The sequence below is a fragment of the Rhopilema esculentum genome, chromosome 6 (genome assembly GCF_057945365.1).
Source record: "Rhopilema esculentum isolate cy_ngs chromosome 6, ASM5794536v1, whole genome shotgun sequence".
NCBI classification, from domain to species: domain Eukaryota; kingdom Metazoa; phylum Cnidaria; class Scyphozoa; order Rhizostomeae; family Rhizostomatidae; genus Rhopilema; species Rhopilema esculentum.
In genome coordinates this window covers 13,504,157-13,521,914 of record NC_142820.1, presented here as the reverse complement: position 1 = coordinate 13,521,914, position 17,758 = coordinate 13,504,157, and the positions used below count along the sequence as shown (strand labels likewise).

At 36.4% G+C, this 17,758-nt stretch overlaps 1 protein-coding gene across 6 annotated transcripts in view; it reads right to left on the bottom strand.

Moving 5' to 3' along the window:
• The window catches only part of LOC135686571 (uncharacterized), a 43,358-nt gene that overhangs the window by 8,266 nt on the left and 17,334 nt on the right, over positions 1-17,758 (bottom strand). For all 6 annotated transcript variants that reach the window (XM_065202832.2, XM_065202830.2, XM_065202833.2 and 3 more), the window contains 10 exons: positions 16,871-16,969; positions 16,266-16,364; positions 14,698-14,796; positions 13,583-13,681; positions 10,478-10,576; positions 9,578-9,676; positions 6,162-6,260; positions 2,780-2,878; positions 1,779-1,956; positions 177-344 (listed from right to left, as the gene is read on the bottom strand). In XM_065202832.2, coding sequence (XP_065058904.2) covers positions 177-344; positions 1,779-1,956; positions 2,780-2,878; positions 6,162-6,260; positions 9,578-9,676; positions 10,478-10,576; positions 13,583-13,681; positions 14,698-14,796; positions 16,266-16,364; positions 16,871-16,969 — 1,138 coding nt within the window. The remainder of the gene's footprint in view (positions 1-176; positions 345-1,778; positions 1,957-2,779; positions 2,879-6,161; positions 6,261-9,577; positions 9,677-10,477; positions 10,577-13,582; positions 13,682-14,697; positions 14,797-16,265; positions 16,365-16,870; positions 16,970-17,758) is intronic.

Here is a 17,758-nt window from a genome sequence, read left to right as displayed (position 1 = left end):
AATCAACGGTAATCAATACATGAAGTAAAATGCTTTTGCAGCACAACAAACAAAAAAGGCAGGGTTAGCAGAAACAGTTGAGTGCTCAGCTTGATGAGGTCCCTTACGAACATCAAGGCCAAGCTACGACAAGTGTACCTCAATGAAATTGCAAAAGTTTTAGGTAGACGACTTACCATAAATTCTTTGCAAGATGACTGATTTGCCAGTTCCCCATCTTGAAAATAGGCCAACAGTAAGTGGAGTAGAAAGTGAAGGATCGCTGATGAAATCTGCCAACGCCATTACGAATTTATCCTGGCCAGAGGGCAGTTCCATTCTACTGATATCAGCACTTAAATCTCCTGTTGACAAAGAGATCAAGGAATCGACACTCAATATATGCTCCATTAATAATTTAGTAGAGACTACAAGTATCTTCCTTCAAGTGAAAGTTGGTCGGTTAGACAAACAAGCAGTTCACTTATATGCAAATAAGTTCAAAACATATTCACACAAGCAACTGACTTAAAAAGCGTAAAATAACAACAAGCAAATTTGCTGGGTGCTGCCTCGAGGCTCATGCCGGTGTTCATCATGCATATTTTACCATCACCGAACTGATTCACAGCTGACCACGAGACCACTAGAGGGCAGGATTTGAAATAAAACAAAATTTGTGATTGAAATATATCTGCATTTCGATAAATAATGACCTCTATTATTCTCCGACAGATATAGTAATATGGTGGTAATTAGATTATCGCTCGCGTTAATAGTCAAAGAGCAAAATTGGAATAATGAAGCCCAACTCCGATTGGATGATGTAAATTAAAAGTGCGATTGAAGAAGAACTTTGTCAGCATGACCCTTGAAGATTTAAGCGTGAACTTAACAAAACGAAAAAATGAGAGAAAATTCAATGTTCGCATTAAAGCACTAAAATAAGCGAATTCTTAGCCATCAACAATAAACTTTGAATTACAATAAAATACTTGGATTTCATTGTTGACGATGCAGATGCTGTGGTGAATGCAAATTTTAACTAAACAGTCTGTTTAATATTTCACGAATGCATCACGGTCTCATGAAGTGAATTTAAAATGTTTGCTTTATTCATTTCTATTGACACCCAATATCAGGTTGGCCGGATTCGCGTTCAGATAAAAAACAAAAAACCATGGTAAACAAAAAAGATAAGAACAGCAACAAAAAATTTACCTAATTGAAGTTAACACAAAATTAAAATTAGTTCTTTTATGGAATAATTGTTAAAGACCAGATCTATGTGTGCCTATCACCAGAAAACTGGAGACTGTTGGCAAATAGATCCAGGTTGGTTAAGCTGGAGAAATTTTCTACCATGGTAGAATTAACTCTGTATTGATGGATCACCGTACCAAAGACTACAAAGTTAGATCTAGAAACCTTTTCAAACATGCAAACACGTTACATTGACATGAAACATTTTGGCAATTAATTGATAAAGCGTTCAAAACATGCAGCAGGCATTCGATGAACTTATAAATTGACAGAAGGCATCGAAGAGCTTATGCATACACTAAAGCTCTTCAACGCCTTAAAAGATAGCATACGCTAGCTGCGCTACAGACTGCAACATGTAGGTCATTTGTAACAGACGTCTCTGCATGTAAATCTGCCGCTGAGCCGTACATAAATCTGCCGCTGAGCCGCACGGGCATGCTGGAGATACTAGCAACCTCTACAGCATTAGCATAACGAATGTTACACAGTAAAATGTCATAAATGGTAATCCAGTAAAAATCAAATCAACTCACTGTTTCCAAATATTGGAGACAGCACACTTTGTTTGTTAGCACGATCAATGCTATAAGGCGTGTCCCCAGCTTTATTTGGCTTGTAGAGCAGACGAGAATTTTTCTGATCTCTCAATAAAACTTCACAAAGTCCTGCATACTTGAGTCGAACTGATATATGAAGCGCGGTGTCGCCTTTCTGTTGAATAACGAACCAAGTTATCAGTTAAGGAGATATGAGTGGGTGGTGAATTAAGAAACAGGAACTCGTTATCAGAATTTAGCTTATCAATATACGTCTCGTCATACACAGTAATTTCTCAGATCATTCGCCGAAGTATTATTCACCTCTGGTTATTTAATTCATTTCTGATCGTAACATGGTAGCTACAGAGTCTATCAAGATTGCATCTGATTTTCTGCATCGATCGCTAACTAAATTTGCTCTTCCACAATGTCATCCAGCAAAGGTGTGTTTGGATATTCCAAATGTCATCTTAGATACTTTTGTTTCAAACGGATAACTCAGCACAAATTTACTAAAAATAAAAATCCTGGTAAAGAAGCAGCTGGAAACTGAAGTTGAACGCCTTCTCTTCTGTATGGCTGCCATTGACTTTATTTAAAGATAGGGGGACTTCCATCCTTGAAGTTCAAATGCAGATCGCATCTTATTTCATAAATAGTATCCGACCTTTCTTGCCATGATATTTATAACACCCAACAAATCTCTTCAATGAAATAAAGAAATAAATATAGCCGGTAGACAATATAGTACGTAAACGTGATAAATCTCCTCACACGACCCGAAATTCTTTCGTCTTGATCATTTTGTATGATTTATTTTGCAAAAATTAATTTTTTCATAAACCTGCAAAGGTGGGATTACAAGCTTAGACCGATTAATGCTGCTTGTGATGCAAATGAATAGAAGGCGCTCTTGCATAATTGTGGAAGGTCGATAAGAAAATAAAAGAAGTTGGAAGTCATAATGAACAAGTGAAAGCAAAGATAGCCAAAACCTTATCAACAGCAGCCGGGTTGGCTCCATTCTCCAACAATAATTTTACACAAAGAGTGTGTTTCTTCTTCGCGCCTCTTATCAAAGGCGTCTCCCCATCCTGCAAGGCAAATAATACTTACAGCAACTATCAACTAATTTCTACCTTCAATGTCATCAACAAGAAAAATTTTCCATTAAAACTGCTTGCTCCTAATATAACAACGATTTTCATACTACAAGCATTATGCGACCAAAAAATGTCATTTGTTCAAAGTATCAGTGTTGGTTTCAGGCGGTGATGATTTTTGAGTCTTCAGCGACAAAGTCAAATTTCAAAGTTGATGAAAAAAAATTGGGGAGAAGTCCCTCCAACTTTAAATTAAAAACAAAGACTGATTTTAATTGCAATGCCTATAGCTTTAAGACCCTCAACATGGACGATATTGACACGTTGTTATCGGTTATTTTTTAAGGCACTTTTCTTTTGTAATCCATGCGACGTCTTGAAAGCGAATCAACGAGTGGGGCTGAACTACTGAGCGAACTAACGCGCGTTCCCGGCAGACGAGATAACCCTGCGCATGCCCAGAAGGGCATTCACACATGCGACTGGAGTTAATCAAATGATTAGCAGCCTTTATGGTGGGTTTTTATTTATCTCACAAAGCTGAACTGGCCTAGCCATGCGAACTGTGAACTCTCACCAACATCTCCATTTTGAAAATTTCAACATGCTGCTCTACCTGTCTTTCCTTGGAATTGTTTAGATCAAAAAGATCCGGAGAAAAACAATGATTTTAATTATCAAAATATTAATCCAGACTAAAAATTGATGGTGCGGCAATTTTCTTTCGAGCAACTAGTGGGGTTGTAAACAACTGGGCTAGTCATACTTAATCTTGTCAGTTGTTAAGGCTGCTGCGAGGACAATGCATACGCCAGTAGGCCGATCGATTTGTTTCTGCAAACAGCAAGACTGAAGAAATAACAAACTTGCACGCACAATACGGCAAAGCTTTTAATAAAACACGCGCAAAGATAGTCGAAATCAGAATGAAAGAAACATCACCTGGCTTCGTTTGTTCAATTGAAAATTGATAAAACTGTTTGCTGTATAGCATGCAGATCTTTATGTTGCGGATGTCAGTAACACGAATCAATAAGGGCAGCTGTTCGTAGACCAGAGGGATTTCTAAAGGTGAGTCAAAATTCGCAAGCACTGCATCAACATTCCGCAACACTTCGCACGCAACGATTTGAAAACGAAAAATCATTAAAATCCCCCGATTAGAACATTTTGAAACTCGTGGTTGAGCGCACGCAACACGAAAAGAAACAAAGAATCGCAAACAATCACTCCTGTTTTCTGAATAATTTGAAAATAAAAATAAAAAGTGAATAATTTGGCTTCGTCAGGCAGACACTGAGCATTACTACATATCCTCAGGCAATACTAGAAAACAAACCGGGCAATCATAAGCACATCATTAACGTGCACGAGACCCCCTAAATAAAGTACTGTTGCTTTAGCAAAAATTGATTGCTAAATATCGACAGAAAGGTATTTGTGTATCACAAATTTAAGGAGGTGCTGTACAGTCTTACATGACAGCTACCTGGGGTCAAAGTGACTTGTAACTTGTAAGCCTCCCGTCTAGGTAACATCTACAAGTCTTGAACCAAGAACATAAAATGGCTTGCCTTTTGTGTGGAGATATTTGCTAGAGGGCGTTGCCCCTTAACTAAGTATTCACTTCATTGTGAAACACAAGTACAATTGAAAGACAATCCTCCATTTCTAGCAATTAATGCAGTTTATCGTGCTGCCTTTGCGTGCAAATTTACTTGATTGTAAATCTTATTAGATACAGATCTGACCTACAGATATAGATACAGGCAAAACATAAAACAAAGTCGAATACCAAAATAAAAACAAGTTTCAACAGGGAGCTTGGCGGGAAAACAGCTGCTCACAGGGAAAACAGATGCAAGGATGGCACATTCTCGTGAACATGTTGGATTTATAAGGATGGCTTGTGGTAATGCGTATAGCTGAGATTTGGCCTAATACGACAGAGCAGCACGTTTGCAAAGGATTTGACTTCAGCTGATGACATTAAGCAGGCAAATCCACAGGTTTACTCAGTTGCGATAAGGACTAAAGATTTGATCGGAATAATTTGGACGGAATAATATGGTTTTATTCCTCGACATCAGTTCCCGTTGATTGTCAGCAGTAGGATAACACTGTTTATTGAATACATTAATTTCTGACAGAATTATTGAGCTATTCCTTATAATCTTTACAATTTTACTTCTTTACAATAAACTTCTTCAAGAATTTTTGTTAAAAGTTTTTAAAAGCGAAATGAATCCTAGAGCAATGAGCGAAATGAATCCTAAAGCAGTCTAAGTCACAGAACTTAAGGTACTAGGGAAAGTGCCTTTTCTTTCCTCATCCTTAATCTCGATATTGAAACAGCTTCAATGCAAAAAGTAACGGCCAGAATGTATCCAGGATCACGCAGGCGAAAAGCCTTCATAAAATTACGGGAAAAACTTAAGTGGCCAACTAAGAGAGAGTGGCTAACTTAGAGAAAAATGTATAAATTCAACATTTTAGCTGCTACACAGCTATTAGACATGAAAACAAAAAGCTTGCGTCATCAAACTTGCCATCCCGTGTCTTCTACACAACAAACTAAGAATGACGTCAAAATCCTTAAACGCCGATACCTCAAAAGTTAAAAGGACCGAGATAATGCTGTCAAAACAGAACAACAACAGAAGCTTATTGGAGTTTGAGATTTGAAAGTGCAGAGACAGTTTCTTTGAAGATAGCTAGAGATCTGTTGTCATCGGTAATTTACAGGCTAGAAGTCAGATATATCCATCTAACTGCGTATCTCTTAATCAACAGAGATTGCAGATGGTTTGTTGATGGATTTTCATGATAAATGCATTTATTGCCAAAATCCGATGACAACGTCCAAATTCATTTACAATATTAGGTAAATCCTTTCATTTCTTTGTAGGTTGTTAAAAACTTCCTGCAGAAGCTGACGATAGTTCGTTTAACAGTAAAACAGAAAGAAAACGGTAAAAAGTTTATAAGAAATGTTTCTCCAGAAGTGATGAATTAAACCTACTTAAACCTACTTCGATGCACGAAGCAATATGTTGTTTTATTTCACGGAACATATCGTATATATGTTGCTCTTTATAACCTCTATATACTAAATTTGTTACTCCTCCATGATTCTTAGAATGAATTAATAAATCAGCAGTAGGCATCGTGTTTTGAAAAATGCTTTGCAGAAACAATTCTTAAGCATGCATTAAACAATACATAGGCGATTGAATGCACAATAAAGGTCCTGAAGAGAAGATAACAAACAAACCTTGTTTGTAGTCTCTGTATTGGCTCCAGCGACTAGAAGCTCGCGCACACAATCAACATGTCCTTTTTCAACGGCTTTGTACAATGCAGTCTTGCCCTCCTACACAGCAACGAATAACATGAATCTCAATGCAAGAATCATAGATGAATCATATGAGCAGCCTTCAACTGCAGATGGTACAAAAAACATAAAATCCTTTTAAATCAAATGATCTCATCTATAACAAACTTCAATTATTTAATTTCTTGTTGTGATATTCAGGAGAAAGGATGGTCTTTTGCAGCGCTTTCTGTTGTACGTTTATTTCGTATCCTTCGACTTAAACATGTAGAAATCTTCTCACAAAGTAATTCTCAGCCAGTGTCTCACATGAAAATTTCCGCCTTTGTATCAAATGCCTCAACATTGATTGGCTATCGATCGACTTCTTAAAGCATAATTGTAACAGCTCTGATCGTCATAGTCAAAGTCAGTTCACAAAGCCACTTTAGCAAACACGATAGTTTATCATTACTGTGTACCGTTTTCTGAAATAAACTGATTTCTAGGCTCCATGGATGAGTTGTAATGAACCCGAAATACAGAATCTTTGGTAACAGGACAATGTGTTGAATAATTAATAAGGCAAAGAAGAGGGACGGTGAAATTAATCTACAAGATCACAACAAATTAAACAGAGTGAGGCAGAACGAAGATCGATATAAAAGCACAGACATCTATATGAACTACAAATAACAAACAAGAGACAAAGATTAGACAATGCACGATAGTACAAATGATTTTGCATAGATTCCTTCAGTATCGTAAAGCTGGGCGTAACATTTCAGGACATGTGTAATTCGCCAGCGCACCTGCGCTTCAGCCTTTAATCTACGACTATTGTTGCGTTTAATGGAATTATAAGGATCTCATCATGGTTAGCAGTTTGCGTACAAAAATCGCCAAGATTAGCTAACACAAATCCTTTCAATTTCCGAATTGTGAGCAATATTGGTTTGCGAAGGCTCGTCAACATTGGTCAATGGCTTTTCTTTTAATTCGCAAAGGATACATGGATAGAGTAGGTGTATAGAATAGCAAGCCATCGCCCAGCTCTGTCATTGTTACAACGTAAGCAAAGTTCAGCGCTAAATGTGTGAGATTTATTTGTGCACCTTTAAATAGACGATCTGCAGAAGATATCGTTGACAATAAAACATTTTGACATTTTCCAATGAGAAATTTAAAAACAGGGCAGAGTCGACCCTGGAATTGATATGGCCACGCCTCAACACTCGAGTATAGATCTTCTCCAACACGTAGGTTGATGATTTGGACGCAAAGGAAAAGAAATGGAAACCAGTAGCTTTGTAATATTTGAAAACTACTTATCCAATATCTTTCATTCGTAACAGGAGCCTTGTAATGCATGATTTAAATTTGGTAAAATAATTAATAGTTTTATAGAATTTAAAATCCCCTAAAAAATCTGTATAATATGTTAAATGAAAATAAAGTGATCTTTTGTGAACATGTATTGTAAAATATGGCCACAATTTGAGAATTTGAAGAAAGCTGGATTTAAAATGTCCAAAACCCGAAGCAAGCAAAATCTGACAAATTAATCACATGGAATTTCCTGACTTTCTAATGAAGCTTCTTGCCATTTCAAGGTCAAATTTTCGCAAGGATTAATGAGTCTGGACTTAAAAAAGCAATTCGATAAATTCCCGATTAGCAAAAGTTAAGGAGAATTAATTGGAGATGAATGCAAGGATTGATTTTATAGAAATTTTAAAACGACGTTGGGAAAAACGGAATTGCTTACATTGGAGACGATTTCCAATTGAGGAAAGTGGCGATATCTTAGGATTAAGACGTGGTTTTTCCTTTTATTCGGGAAAAATCTTTCATTTATCGTTTTGGGAACAAGGATTTGTTTCAACGGACACAATTATGTACCCATATATCTCCGAAATTCCACTAATTTGAGACTCGTTTATAAAATAAGACTTACACATTAAAAAATGTTAGTCCAACTTTTATCAATATTTGACTTATTGAAGATTCCTAATGACTGCAGCTTTTAAGAAATCGACTGAAGGGTTGCAAGGCTAGTTTTGTCCGGAATAATTTCCCGTTTTCTTTTGTATCTATCACTATTTCAACCAAATTTTAACAGTTGTATATTATTCTTCTTGCCTTTATATCTTGTTCAGCGTTTATTTGTTAACTTTTATTTCCTTCTCATTTTTCAAGTTTCAGACCAAAAACTCCTGAGTACTTGGTTTAAAATTATTCCATAATTTTCTGCTATCACTCAACCATTAACAAAAGTTAGCATTATATAGTGAGATACTCCAATCTTTACAACAGATAGGCTGCGCAGTGAATGCAAACGTAAGTAGTAAAACTCTTTGTCAATAATTTTCATTTGACTCCTATATATGTCTATAAGTATGATTCCTGAAAGTGTAGGGTAAGAAATTTGGTAAAAAGTGGAAACATCGATCACAGAGAATATTCCGAAAAACTCTTCTTAACATAAGACATCAACAAGTAACAGGCCCAAGTAAGCTGAACATTGACTTATTTTTTCTCCGCATGCCGGCAATAATGTGAATTATGTTAGCTTCGATTGTATTTCCACTCAAAGTCATTCACACTGGCGCCTCATCTTGCAGTTTATCTCTGTTAGCTAGTGCAGTGTTATGACCTTGTGAAATGAGCGAATTCAAAGTTATTTTGTTGCGAATTGATATGATTAACCAATCGTGTTAGTACGCTTGTCTCTAGGTCGAGCAAATTCTTTGTCGTGTACTCATATATGGTATTCTTTGCAGAATAATCATTTGCAATGTCGCAAAATGGCGGGAACTGACAACGCATTGTTGGATGAACACGCTTTTGCATACATATACTACGAAGTCATCATTTCAACATCAATGCTTTCAGATCATCATGAGCTTGGTCAAGAGAAATGCAGCCCAGGATGAAAACATTTTTTGAGTAAATAAAGTAGCAAACTCCGGCAATCCGCTCTGATTCGATCATTCAAACAATGAATTCGTGCTCTGATTCGATTCGATTCGATAGATATCTTGTTAGAGCCCAGGATCCATGAAATATATGACGTCATTTTTTAATATGAATACATTAATCGAGGAGTTTGATATGATTTCGTGTTTATATACCGGTGCAATATAGAGACATTGGAGAGCTAATTGGAAAGGTGAGAAAGCAAGAGACCTCAAAGCATAACATCATTAGCGAGCAACAGCCTCCTTTTTTCAAGCCCAACACCTACTTATGAATACTTGTTTAAAATCAAGAAAAATACTCAAATATTGAAAAAAGGCAAGTTAATCAAACAGCTTTACCAGACCATTCAAAACGAATGTGAAATAATAAGCAACGATGAATCGTTTTTAGCTTACCGAATCAGTCAGCTCAAGATCAGCATATTTTGACAATAGAGCCTTGATGACGTCAGGATGTCCTTCCCTGGCAGCAATTATCAACGGAGTGTCTCCATGCTGTGGAACATTTAAAGACAAATCATGAGCGACCGGTTATGTTGCGACTCGACATAAAATGACACGCAATAAAAACTTAAAAGAAGACCAGCACTTAGTTTTAACACTTCAAATTCTCGCGGCTAGCACAAAATAGTAAGTCTACACAACTTCTGTGCATAAAAGGGCGAATTGGTGCTTATAATGAACGGCTGACTGAAAAACAATTGAAATGTTTATCAGTCCTTAAGGTCTGTTGACCCAAAAAAATGTTTTCGTAAGATGCAGAGAAGCTATAAAAGTTTTAAAACAATCTGAATTTCAAAAACCATTAACAACCCTTAACTTGAGGTTATTTAAATGTAAAAATCTAAAGACACAAGACTAAAAATAGGGCTACTGTAAGAGCCAATAAATTTGACATCACTGTTGCAAATTAGAAACTCGATAGAAAAATTTCGTGCACACTGACTTCTTGACTTTGAAAAATTTGACCTATTACGCACGACAGCATCTCAAAATATGGACAGGTTTAGTCAGCAATGACCAAAATTGAAGAAAAGTTCAACGAGGTAATGTATATCATAAAAATTAGCTTTCTAGAATGGTTGAAATGCCAAAAGGAGCGATAATTAATTGAACACATTGAAACTAAAGACAAAATAATTTTCACAAGAAATAACTACGAAGGTGGTATCAATGCATAAATTTCAAAACAAAGAAGCTTTACAATCATCATTTATCGATCAAAATTTGATGGAGCATTTAAGATGCACTAATTTGTGATAAAGAAAGCAGAAAAGATGCAAATAGATGGCATACCTTATCCGGCATATTGAGGTAAACACCATGATTCAGTAATGCGCGAACTGTTGCCTCGTGGCCACATTTGGAAGCCCATGTAAGAGCGGATCTTCCGTCCTAACAGAAGGAATGGTGTCCACTTAGAATTAGACCAGGATATAAACCAGACAGGATTATAAAATAGTGTTTGTACAACACCTTGTGGTCAATCCTCCAATTGCATAGCGTGGGCAGGAATTCAATAATTAATAAAGAAGTTTATAATTAGGTTGCCACATAGAGTTGACAAAAAGTCCGCGGAAGAAACTGTCTGTTTGAGAACACCAAGAGCAGTGTGACTTTAAATGAAGGACGGTGATTCGGGAGTCGCAAAGCTAAATATAATCTAAAAGACGCCATAAAGGTGTCGGAAGTGAAGCCTCTAGTTAAAACCCAGTTTGGAGCTATCTCAGGGGTTTGAAGGCATTTTTGCCAGTGGAAACAAAAGGATCGGGTTAAAATTGGTTGGGTGGGGCTAAAATGATCACTTATCTGTTTTGTGATGTTGATAGTGAAGATGTGGAGATAGCGATCATGATGAGGGTGACTAATGATGTTGATCGTGCTATGGTGATTACGATTGCGATGACGAAGATGATCGTGTGATTGTGATGGTGTAGATCATCATGTGATTATGATGATGAAGATGATCGTGCTATAGAGATGATGAAGATTGTTTGATGGTGATGATGAAGATGATCGTGTGATTGTGATGGTGAAGATGATCGTGTGATTGTGATGGTGAAGGTGATCGTATGATTATGATGATGAAGATGATCGTGTGATTATGATGATGAAGATGATCGTGTGATTGTGATGGTGAAGGTGATCGTATGATTATGATGATGAAGATGATCGTGTGATTGTGATGGTGAAGGTGATCGTATGATTGTGATGACGAAGACGATTATTTGATTGTGATTTCGTAGGTGACCGTGTGATTATGACGACGAAGATGATCGTGTGATTGTTATGGTGTAAATGACCGTGTGATTATGACGACGAAGATGATCGTGTGATTGTTATGGTGTAAATGATCGTGTGATTATGATGACGAAGATGATCGTGTTATTGAGATGATGAAGATGACTGTGTAATGGAGATGTTGAAGACGATCGTATGATGGAGATGGGAAAGATGATCAAGTGATGGTATGATGTTTATGATGATAGTAGTGGTGATGACGCATTTATTGACGATAGCCGTGAAGGTGATTATGATTTTCAATCTCGACTTTGAGGTGATCACGATTGCTCGCTGATAAAGGTCATCGATAAGGAATAAATGCTATGGTCGAGAAACACTTTGCTAAACATTGGTTAACACACAAACTAAAACGACAGTAACAGAGGTATATAAATAACGTAACAGAAAACTGATTACAAGCTCTTATTCCTGGGCAATTTCAGATGTATTAATTTGGTTTTGCTGCTGATGACTGTTTAACCAAATGGATTACCTGAAGTTTATGAATTTACAAAACCTTGCTACTGGATAATTCCATTAAATACCGCCTTGTATGCGGTTTCAGATTTTTCCAAAACTGGAAAAGGCTCTGATCATTCAGGTTTTCAAATAAGCATCGGGATTTAAAAACAGCAAAACGGAATTGTATTTTTTCTGCAGTTTAATACCAAATTATAGAAAAGATCTACTGTTCACTATCTTTGATAATACTTTGCTTAACTTTGTACGTTTGCCACCATTGTGGGTATAAAGTTCATTAAATCAAGAAATTGTTCGGCTTTTCAGTCAGCTGTTTATGATACTGATTCTGATCTTGTTAAAGGCTGTCTACCCAAGATCAATTGTTAAAAATGCAAAGGATGACTTTGAGGAAACTGCTAATTACGTTGATTGACATCACTCTTTAGGATCTGGTAGCAGAAATGATTGGAGATTCGGAAAGAGGAAAACAGCCTAATTACAAACCCAGCGACGGCTAGAATTGTATTTCCACTCATCAACATATCATATATTGTTTTCCAGTAACTCGATTTTCATAGCTGCTCTCAAGAAATTACAAGCAAAGCTGTCTCAACAGAATTTTTTCAACGCACAATGTAAAAGAGACTAGACATTAATGCACAAATAATAACTATTAAAATTTTGTATTTTCAAGCTATAAAAATGAAAATGTCGAGACAAAAACTTGCGATACAAAATGCTTTGTTCGCAGTGGGACATCTTGGTTTGGAAAAGCAAGAGGATTCATAATGCAAGTTATTTGGCAACAAATTGCGTTTGTTTGTATCCAATTGCTAGAAATTTCATTTTCAAGCAAACGGTTTTTAAAATCTAAGCTTTTAATTTCAATATCGTAATCAAAATCGAAGGGCAAGATCATTTCTAGGTCAAGATACTAAGACTGCAATCCAATTGATCCTTATTTAGGGAATAACATTAAGCTCGTATTTTAAAATAAATGATTATTGTGATGTGCATTTGAATAAACACCAACTTTAAATATAAATGCGAAAAAGGTTGACAGCAACATGAATACAACTTTCCTGCTTCACAACACAGTGAGACTGAAGAATGTTTTCGTAAACAGGAGGATGAGACATCTGGCCTATGTTTACAGTTAATAAGATCCTATCACGCTTTTCAACGTCAAAAAAACATTTTTGAAAATATGAAAACCATGTCATGAACCAATTTTTTTAACCATACAAACGAAAGAAATGGGAAAAGTCTGACAAATGGAGAAAAGCAAGGAGAAAAAAACTTACTAGATGATACGTGATCAGAGAGATCGTGGACCCCTTCACTCTCTACGCAGTTAAAGAGCACCTTACTGGAAAACCTATCGTCTTTCTGATTATCTACAGAAAGTCTAACATTTTCCTTTAACAAGCGAGGAACAAAACTCGGAATGCCAATCTGTCTAGATTATTTCAAATAAAACGGGGGAATTTTTTTCTCTAAAACATCAACTAGTAGACAGTTTCAAAATTACTCCGGACGTAAGTTTTGTAAGGTCTACAATAAGTTCCAAGAAATATCACGTTGAAAGCTTCTTAGTGACTTAAGGATCTTACAGACATTTAAGTGCACAACAATAAATTGATGTAAGACAAATACCTGATCGACTAGGTTCACGTTTGCTCTGCTTTCTAGCAAGAGATTCACCACATCAACAAATCCACCTTTGCCAGACATAATCAGTGGGGTCCAACCATGCTGAAAAAGCAAAAGAAAATGAAAACACTTGCTCAACTGGCAGTTTTTAGCAACTCTCTTTTCCAGATACATCTAGCAATGGTACTGTAACAATCTAATGTTGAACATTCAAATGAAAAGTTAGAGTTTAGAGCCAAGCAGCTTCTAATGTGTGTACGAGGCTAAGGCAATATTGATGCTATGTTTCATGGATGCAATCTAAATTCACAATACCTACACACCGAACTGGCTAACGTCTGCTAAGAGAATACCCTGAAATTTTTACGCATTCGCAAATCCAATAAAAAACCTCATATCAACATTCAAGAGATGGCAGTCACGTGGACTACCAAATAATCCCCGGAAATCGAATAAATCCACCAAGTTTGGAATAATCAAAAGAAGGTTGTCCCTGGATTTTATTGTTTGAATAAATAGCAAGATAAAGATTTGACTGCGTTCCTGGCCTGCTTTATGCAAAACGTCTTAAGTAAGCTTCTCGTTAAGCATTTTCAGCTGATTCATGCATGATAGGATGCAAGTGAAGTCATTGTTGCAACAGTTTTGATGCCATCTAGGTATCATAGGCTGCAAACACATTAGAGGCGTGACATTTCATACCTCTTTAATAAAAGTAACAGTTATGATGCTATCTAGGTATTATATGTTTACTTAAGGCCCTTTTTTATAAGTGTTATGGGAAATAACAACAATGTAGTACCATAGATTTAGTAACTCACATTTTTTACGATTAGTTTAGCTATTATTTCGGCATAGCAACTATTTTCAATAAAAATGTATATAAAACCAATACTGGGTAGAAAGAGGATTAAAAATTGCTAAAAACCATGCAGTTAGCTATATCTACAATGTTACAAATTAACAAGGGAACAAACGGTTAACAAAAGCAACAAAGAATAAAACTTGGCAGGCTGGAGAACTTCAACTTCAGCTAGCCTCAGCCAGAAATAAATTTGCAGCTAAGCATTTGATGAAATTACAAAACATTATAAAGCATATAATTTGCTGTGTCATACCGTCCCAACACTGTTGACATTGGCTCCTTTTGAAATTAAAAGATCTGCAACTTCAAAATGTCCCTTTCTGCAGGCCCAAATCAAAGCAGTGGTTCCATACTGTGCAAAAATAGGGACAAGAGATCCAATGAATGCATTAAAACAGAGATGTTAAATTTGCCAAATCGAGAGCAAGGTTTTACTAAAGCGGATGCTAGATTGAAAATTTCTGATGAAAGCTTAATGATTGGTTTGCAAGAGGTTGCAATTATGACACGAAAACAAAAATTTTCTTTAGTGATCACCGCATACCAATTCACCGTACCTTTGAAACTGCGATGCCCGATTCCAAACGGCTCTTTTTGCTTTTCTAATGCATTTATTATCAATGTCTTGACAAAATTATTGATATTTTATTCCTTTGAAGAAAGATAGCAAACTTAGGTGTTGCAGTACTTTTTAAAAGTCCTCATAGGTCAGGTTTAATATCTTGAGGTTTGACAACCATATGCCATTCGTAGCCATTGTTTCCACTAAGCGAATTGGGAATATGCTGAGATGCGTGTAGAACAAAACAAATCCATAAAACTCACTGGAAACATTGAAGAACTTAATGAATAACCGATTACTATAAGAAGAAGAGCACTGTGCACGACCAGTTGTGTTGACATTAATAATATATAGAAATATAGGCAGATGTTCCTGGAAAAGTTAGGCCCTTCTTACTTTCAAAAACGCTAAACGAGCGATGCAACTATCGTCATTTTAACAACATCAGCCTCTTTTACATGGTATCACTAGAAGGCGGACTAGCAAAAGACCTACAACGGCCCTTTGATGACTCAAGAAAACCACCATGTTGTAATAATCATGGATTCCAGGAAATACGCTGTGCAAGGAACAAAATTTTGGTTCTTTGCTTACAAGGGTTGGCGGTCGTAAAAGTGCAAAGGATCAAATTACCTCACTAATGATGCAGAACGAGGCAGTCTCGAGATCCTGCTTTTTTGAGTCAGTATTTTGATTTTCAGATTTTATGAATATTGGACACTGGGACAAATTTGTAAGTGGAACAGCATCGTGCAGAACAACCTCAGCCAAATTCAAAATTGGCTGTTTCTCACTTACTTTTTATCAATTTGATGATGTAATTATGACACAGTTAGCCAAGACAGACTGTTTTCAGCTAGCACAAAAATGGAAAAACTATGAGTTATCAAACCGAAACCAAAACTGACTGATTTTTTTCATTTGTCAAAAGCGCTAAAAACAAATTTCTCCATCACCATCCAAAACGGGTTGTTTAGATTCTAACAACCGGGTTTAGAAAAATGTTTCCCTTCTCTAAATAAAATTTAAAAGGAACGCAACGAATTTCCTTGGGTGCTGCTCTTGTTACAAACTAGCTTATGTAAGGCTGGCCCTTTAAATGATTATTGGAAGAAAAATCATGTAGCTATAAATCATCTATTAAGTCCTTAAATTTTATAACATCAGATCCAACCATATACCGTCACACCAAACATCGTTATTCAAAGTGACGTCATACAAATAAACTTAAAGATTCATTGGGTAAGAAAAACACGTACCTTGTCTGCGATTTCAGCTCTAGCCCCAGACTCAAGAAGCTCCCGTACAACGTTGGTGTGGCCTCTTCCTGCTGCCCAAATCAGTGCAGTCATGTTGTGCTATGGCGTGTGGAGAATTGGAGAAAGCATAATTGAAAGTGAAATCAAGACGAATAAATGTATAACGAAAGGGGAAAATACGAGCAGTAATATATTCTCTAAGATTATTGAAACCTCAACTACCAATTGCAAGTTTCTAACAATTGATTGGTTACACTAAAGGAAGCCTTATGAACATAAATGCTGAGGTATTAGAGTGCGGGAATCAACAAACTATAATTATTATATTCTCTATCAGTACAAAAACAAAATACAGAGCATAATATGTAGCAAAAGACAAGATGTTCACCAGTTTACGGCTAACTTCTTCATCTCAAAAAACAAAGCACTTATTTTCACTCCTTTAGAATAATTCTTTCTATTAAGATGTACAAAGTTTTCGATAGATTTAATTTCAAAAGTTACTCGATGGACTCATTGCTTTTAAGCAACCATCGTCAAAGCTTGTTATCTCACAACTGCTTTTCAGAACTACGACAATTGGGTTGAAAAATTGCAGCACATACCTGGCCCCTTTCATTGGGATCAGCACCATATCTCAAGAGCTCCCTAACAACCGAATTGTGTCCTTTATACGAGGCCCACACCAGAGGAGTCCATCCACCCTGCAAAATAATTTTGTGCTTTGAAACATAATGCGATATTGGTAGCGCTGAGACTTCATCAAAAACAAATTTGTTTACCATAAATCAATCAGACATGACGGTCTAGACATGCCGTGCTACAGAACGATAAGCGATCTTGATCTGAGCTGAATATCATCTCAAGAGCATGGTAATATATTGCAAGAAGACGAACTCTGTAAACAGCCTTCTTGGATTTGCTGTGCATGATAGGATTAATAAACTGCAAAATTGTCTTAGAAGGCAAAACCTTTGAAAATTCCTCGTATTGTTTTCAGATAATTCATTCTGACGTAAAACAAATACATTAGCTAACAGGCTTCCTGATATCGGTAGCGACACCAAAGTACCGAATATTAACCCAACTATATAGCATTTTACAACTGCAAGCAACGTTTGCGTTAAGAAAAACAAAGTCTTTGTGGCACGGTTTTCTGTAAGATAAGTAGACTTTGCCTTGGAAAATAGCAAAAATCACTTTAGCAACGACGAGGATGATAATAGTGATTGTGAAGATGATGGTCCAAAACAAACTCACATTAATCCATATTTCAAGAAAAGCGGATCGTAGAAAAAACATAAACAAAATTTAAAACTTCCATCCCTCTCTACAGATAATTTTAGCCCAACGCACAGTTGAATGTGTTGAGGTGCGAGATGAACAGTGAGCAGAATCGCGATACTCCTGGCCACATTGGAGATTTCCTTGGCTATGTTTTGAGTTTTGGACTTACAAGATCAAATATACTTCTAGGGAGTTTATTAATAATT